Source organism: Microplitis demolitor, chromosome 6 (assembly GCF_026212275.2).
Source record: "Microplitis demolitor isolate Queensland-Clemson2020A chromosome 6, iyMicDemo2.1a, whole genome shotgun sequence".
Lineage (NCBI taxonomy): Eukaryota > Metazoa > Arthropoda > Insecta > Hymenoptera > Braconidae > Microplitis > Microplitis demolitor.
Window position 1 is genome coordinate 7,515,075 of NC_068550.1, and position 7,121 is coordinate 7,522,195.

At 36.8% G+C, this 7,121-nt stretch overlaps 1 protein-coding gene across 1 annotated transcript; it reads right to left on the minus strand.

Moving 5' to 3' along the window:
* Nucleotides 1–4,166: 4,166 nt before the first annotated feature.
* Nucleotides 4,167–5,943, minus strand: LOC103575080 (putative ankyrin repeat protein RF_0381). The gene is made up of 2 exons (XM_008554698.3): nucleotides 5,778–5,943; nucleotides 4,167–5,542 (listed from the first exon to the last, which is right to left on the minus strand). The coding sequence occupies exon 2, from the start codon at nucleotides 5,466–5,468 to the stop codon at nucleotides 4,260–4,262; it is 1,209 nt and encodes a 402-aa protein (XP_008552920.1). The 5' UTR covers nucleotides 5,469–5,542; nucleotides 5,778–5,943; the 3' UTR covers nucleotides 4,167–4,259.
* Nucleotides 5,944–7,121: the final 1,178 nt, after the last annotated feature.

Below are 7,121 nucleotides of genomic sequence, written 5' to 3' on the forward strand. Positions count from 1 at the left end.
CTGCAGCCACTTCACATATGATATGTTTAGACGCCAGAGATTCATGCACGGATAACGATGATTGTCAGCATCTACACTTAATGCGATGTATCGGAAATAAATGTCAGTGTCCACTCGAGTACAAGCTGGAAGGGAACCGCTGTTTTGGTCTGCCGAACGCGACATGTACTAATCAATCAGACTGCTTAGAAAATTCACGATGCGATGACAACGTCTGTCGATGTGATGGCCACTACTCAAACACCCTAAAGGAATGTCATAAATATGCTGAAAGTAAGAATTATTTAATCTAACGTTACTTTTTACGTCTGCAGCCACTTCACATATGATATGTTTAGACGCCAGAGATTCATGCACGGATAACGATGATTGTCAGCATCTACACTTAATGCGATGTATCGGAAATAAATGTCAGTGTCCACTCGAGTACAAGCTGGAAGGGAACCGCTGTTTTGGTCTGCCGAACGCGACATGTACTAATCAATCAGACTGCTTAGAAAATTCACGATGCGATGACAACGTCTGTCGATGTGATGGCCACTACTCAAACACCCTGAAGGAATGTCATAAATATGCTGAAAGTAAGAATTATTTAATCTAACGTTACTTTTTACGTCTGCAGCCACTTCACATATGATATGTTTAGACGCCAGAGATTCATGCACGGATAACGATGATTGTCAGCATCTACACTTAATGCGATGTATCGGAAATAAATGTCAGTGTCCACTCGAGTACAAGCTGGAAGGGAACCGCTGTTTTGGTCTGCCGAACGCGACATGTACTAATCAATCAGACTGCTTAGAAAATTCACGATGCGATGACAACGTCTGTCGATGTGATGGCCACTACTCAAACACCCTGAAGGAATGTCATAAATATGCTGAAAGTAAGAATTATTTAATCTAACGTTACTTTTTACGTCTGCAGCCACTTCACATATGATATGTTTAGACGCCAGAGATTCATGCACGGATAACGATGATTGTCAGCATCTACACTTAATGCGATGTATCGGAAATAAATGTCAGTGTCCACTCGAGTACAAGCTGGAAGGGAACCGCTGTTTTGGTCTGCCGAACGCGACATGTACTAATCAATCAGACTGCTTAGAAAATTCACGATGCGATGACAACGTCTGTCGATGTGATGGCCACTACTCAAACACCCTGAAGGAATGTCATAAATATGCTGAAAGTAAGAATTATTTAATCTAACGTTACTTTTTACGTCTGCAGCCACTTCACATATGATATGTTTAGACGCCAGAGATTCATGCACGGATAACGATGATTGTCAGCATCTACACTTAATGCGATGTATCGGAAATAAATGTCAGTGTCCACTCGAGTACAAGCTGGAAGGGAACCGCTGTTTTGGTCTGCCGAACGCGACATGTACTAATCAATCAGACTGCTTAGAAAATTCACGATGCGATGACAACGTCTGTCGATGTGATGGCCACTACTCAAACACCCTGAAGGAATGTCATAAATATGCTGAAAGTAAGAATTATTTAATCTAACGTTACTTTTTACGTCTGCAGCCACTTCACATATGATATGTTTAGACGCCAGAGATTCATGCACGGATAACGATGATTGTCAGCATCTACACTTAATGCGATGTATCGGAAATAAATGTCAGTGTCCACTCGAGTACAAGCTGGAAGGGAACCGCTGTTTTGGTCTGCCGAACGCGACATGTACTAATCAATCAGACTGCTTAGAAAATTCACGATGCGATGACAACGTCTGTCGATGTGATGGCCACTACTCAAACACCCTGAAGGAATGTCATAAATATGCTGAAAGTAAGAATTATTTAATCTAACGTTACTTTTTACGTCTGCAGCCACTTCACATATGATATGTTTAGACGCCAGAGATTCATGCACGGATAACGATGATTGTCAGCATCTACACTTAATGCGATGTATCGGAAATAAATGTCAGTGTCCACTCGAGTACAAGCTGGAAGGGAACCGCTGTTTTGGTCTGCCGAACGCGACATGTACTAATCAATCAGACTGCTTAGAAAATTCACGATGCGATGACAACGTCTGTCGATGTGATGGCCACTACTCAAACACCCTAAAGGAATGTCATAAATATGCTGAAAGTAAGAATTATTTAATCTAACGTTACTTTTTACGTCTGCAGCCACTTCACATATGATATGTTTAGACGCCAGAGATTCATGCACGGATAACGATGATTGTCAGCATCTACACTTAATGCGATGTATCGGAAATAAATGTCAGTGTCCACTCGAGTACAAGCTGGAAGGGAACCGCTGTTTTGGTCTGCCGAACGCGACATGTACTAATCAATCAGACTGCTTAGAAAATTCACGATGCGATGACAACGTCTGTCGATGTGATGGCCACTACTCAAACACCCTGAAGGAATGTCATAAATATGCTGAAAGTAAGAATTATTTAATCTAACGTTACTTTTTACGTCTGCAGCCACTTCACATATGATTTGTTTAGACGCCAGAGATTCATGCACGGATAACGATGATTGTCAGCATCTACACTTAATGCGATGTATCGGAAATAAATGTCAGTGTCCACTCGAGTACAAGCTGGAAGGGAACCGCTGTTTTGGTCTGCCGAACGCGACATGTACTAATCAATCAGACTGCTTAGAAAATTCACGATGCGATGACAACGTCTGTCGATGTGATGGCCACTACTCAAACACCCTGAAGGAATGTCATAAATATGCTGAAAGTAAGAATTATTTAATCTAACGTTACTTTTTACGTCTGCAGCCACTTCACATATGATATGTTTAGACGCCAGAGATTCATGCACGGATAACGATGATTGTCAGCATCTACACTTAATGCGATGTATCGGAAATAAATGTCAGTGTCCACTCGAGTACAAGCTGGAAGGGAACCGCTGTTTTGGTCTGCCGAACGCGACATGTACTAATCAATCAGACTGCTTAGAAAATTCACGATGCGATGACAACGTCTGTCGATGTGATGGCCACTACTCAAACACCCTGAAGGAATGTCATAAATATGCTGAAAGTAAGAATTATTTAATCTAACGTTACTTTTTACGTCTGCAGCCACTTCACATATGATATGTTTAGACGCCAGAGATTCATGCACGGATAACGATGATTGTCAGCATCTACACTTAATGCGATGTATCGGAAATAAATGTCAGTGTCCACTCGAGTACAAGCTGGAAGGGAACCGCTGTTTTGGTCTGCCGAACGCGACATGTACTAATCAATCAGACTGCTTAGAATATTCACGATGCGATGACAACGTCTGTCGATGTGATGGCCACTACTCAAACACCCTGAAGGAATGTCATAAATATGCTGAAAGTAAGAATTATTTAATCTAACGTTACTTTTTACGTCTGCAGCCACTTCACATATGATATGTTTAGACGCCAGAGATTCATGCACGGATGACGATGATTGTCAGCATCTACACTTAATGCGATGTATCGGAAATAAATGTCAGTGTCCACTCGAATACAAGCTGAAAGTGGACCGCTGTTTTGGTCTGCCGAACGCGACATGTACCAATCAATCAGACTGCTTAGAAAATTCACGATGCGATGACAACGTCTGTCGATGTGATGGCCACTACTCAAACACCCTGAAGGAATGTCATAAATATGCTGAAAGTAAGAATTATTCAATCTAACGTTATTGTTCACTTCAGTGTTAACGTAATTTGTCTATTTTTCCGCGTTATTGTCAATTTCGTTTACTTTGTTTTGTATCCTTGTACAAAGTCTTTGATCGAGTCATATATTTTATTTTTCATTGCGCTGTAATATGTGCTCCTAATAACGATTTATCATTGCGGCGTAATTGATACCATTTTGTTTTTTTGTTGTAGCATTTGCAGATTTGATTACTGGCATCGGTAAAAATTTACACCAATTCAAAATGATTCTTCTTAATGCTTTTCAATGGTTGTATTCTGTTGTATCTAATTAGTCAATTTAAATATACCTAAGAAATGTTATGTGAAAATAATTCAGTATTCTGAATATCTAATATTAAGTGAAACTAAAAATAATTGAAATTTTTTGTCTCACTATTTAATTGTTTAAGTGATTTTCATTATTCGGGTTTTTTTTTTCTATCGATTAATCGAAAGACACACACATGAAAGTAAACAGTTTCAATACTTTGCGATTCTTATTGAAATTTATTTTTATTGAACTAACATACATACAAAATCATAATCACTTAACCCTTAATATCAATAAACGCTTATTTTTTACCAATTTTATTTAAACGTCTTACTAATAGATTAGCATACAAAGGAAATTTTTCAACAATTGTTTTCTTGGGAATCATCGATATCTCATCAAAATTTTTATTTGATACTGACAATTTACCCTTGATATCATTTAATAGTTCATAAAATGTTAAACCCGTCCCAATTTCAGTAGTTTTTAGTTTTTCGATTTCCTGAAGACATTCAAATCGTAAATTTTTCAACTCTGCATCTTTAAGTATAACATCTATATTTTTTTTATGTATAAATATTTTAGCTGTTTTCAATTTAACAATATGTTCTTTAAGTAATTTACACGTTGATTCATCATCGCAATAGTCAAACGCTATCTTATTTTCACGATTAAAGTTATTAACATCTATACCAGCGTTTAATAATTCTTCGACAATTCCATCGTCGGGATGTAAAACAGCAAGATGAAGCGCAGTATCAGCTTGATCCGTGATAGCATCAACATTGGCACCATTTTGTAATAAGATTTTCACAGCTTGGCGATGTTTAAACGTAACGGCAATTAGAAGTGATGTAAACTGATAATACGGAGAGTCTTTATCGTCAACGGGCAAATTAATATCAGCACCATGTTTAATAAGACTTTTAATTATTTCGGAGTTTCCAAGTGTTGAAGCAGAAAAAATTGGCGAACCAAATAACTTCATTGTAGCATTAACATCAACATTTTTTTTCATAAGTAATTTGACTATCTCTTCATTATTTGTTTCAATCGCAAGATGTAAGGGTGTGCAACCGGTTCTTATCTCATCATCACAAGCAGCGTTTACGTCAGCACCTTTATCTATTAATAATTTGATCGCTTCAGTATTAAGATTTTCTATCGCTGTATGTAACGGTGTCCAAACAAAGGAACCTCTTGGACTATTTATATCCGCGCCATTTTCGATCAACCTTTTGACAATTTTAATATTTTCACGAGTCACAGCAATGTGAAGGGGAGTACCCCAGTCATCATTGTTGATATTTAAGTTTGCTTTTTTTTTTAATAAGTAATCTAACAATTCTTCATCAGAAGTATCAGCAGCTATATGAACGAAAGTCCAACCTTTTTCTTCGCAATAAGTTAGAACAGAGTTAACATCAATGGCTTTTTTTTCTATCCAACCTTTGATTGCTTTAAGATTTAGATCTTTGCCAAAAGTTAATTTTTTTTTTTCTTGACTCATGGTTCTACTCAATAAATTATTTTATATTATTTCGATAGTTAAGGTAAAATTATGTAGTCAAAGATGGTCATTTGCTGAAACAAAGTTTTTTTTAATTACGTCTTGAGCAATAGAAGGATAGCACCGTTAAGTGTTAAGTTATGAACAAATACTGAAATTATTATTTTCAGTTAAATTTTCGGAAATAGATTTGCACGAGTGATTAAGTGGCTTTGGTACTTTGGAATGGATTTTATTGGAATTTCAAGATATGATCTTTACGATATAATATAAATTAAAAATCTTAGGTTTTCTTATAAGATTACTTACTTGATAATTCAAATCTATATTATCACATAATATTACAAAATGATACATTTATAGAAAGATCAAATGCTCACGTGGTTACAACTTTACAATTGCAAACTCTAAATCAAGTCAATTATTAATTTCTATGTCATTTGCGATATCTCACTCCGATCGAGATCTATTATAATGACATCTATATTACCAATCGGAAACCATCAGGCGTAATTGTCTATTCATACAACGGATGGTAATAATGAAATTACATAGAATGTCGCCCATCTACAGTAGAAGGATCCCTGTACTTTACCATCTCGAACCCTGATAGCACGAGTTGATCGTGAAAAAGTTGGTCATTCATTAGTTTTTGACCAACTTGACGACAAGTTGTCAACAACTTTAGATTTTGCAACTTTTGGCTACAAGTTACCGCCAACTTTCTCAGAAAGTTGGCGCCAGTATGGAGCCGCAACTGGAATGCAAGTTTTTGAGGAAATTGAAAGTAAACTTACCGTCAACTTATGATCACCAACTTTTGCAAGCAACTTTTGCCACTAACTTTTTCAGAAAGTGTTCGTCAACTTATTGAATTTCCAACTTTTGCCACCAACTTTCTCAGAAAATGTCTATCAACTATTGGAGGTACCAACTGTTGGTGGTCAACTTAGTGTCCAGTTGCGGCTGCAAGTTTCTCGTCAGTTTCTCGCCAACTTGGCTATCAGGGAAAACTATAAAAATCCCGTTTCGCATTTTTACCATCATTGAAGGATATTAAGTAAGATATCCCTAATAGCCAAGTTGGCGAGAAACTGAAGAGAAACTTGCAGCAGCAACTGGACACCAAGTTGACCGCCAACAGTTGGTACCTCCAATAGTTGATAGACATTTTCTGAGAAAGTTGGTGGCAAAAGTTGGAAATTCAATAAGTTGACGAACACTTTCTGAGAAAGTTGGTCGGAAACTAATGAATGACCAACTTTTTCACGATCAACTCGTGCTATCAGGGTAATGAATGACCAACTTTTTCACGATCAACTCGTGTTATCAGGGTATGTGCAATATTATTTCCTGCGATATCGTGTGTAAGTAATACAAAAATCTTCACTAAATTTTTCAAATATCTTGCAACATATCTATAGGTATATACAAACGTAGACTCGTGAGAGTTTTCCGTAAGACAGTTTTACAAAATTAACACAAGACTGCTACTAAATTGTTTTTTGTATTGTCTATGAAAAGGTTTTAGGGATCAGTGTCTTGACCAGTAACTTGTAACAAAAGCTATTATGAGGGATATTATTCATTTTAGTTATATAATTTTAATACCTGCAATCAAATCGATAAAAATTTTCAATTGATTCAAAATTA

Coding starts and splice junctions, on each gene's coding strand:
- LOC103575080 (XM_008554698.3), bottom strand. CDS start 5,468: ATGAGTCAAGAAAAAAAAAAATTAACTTTTGGCAAAGATCTAAATCTT.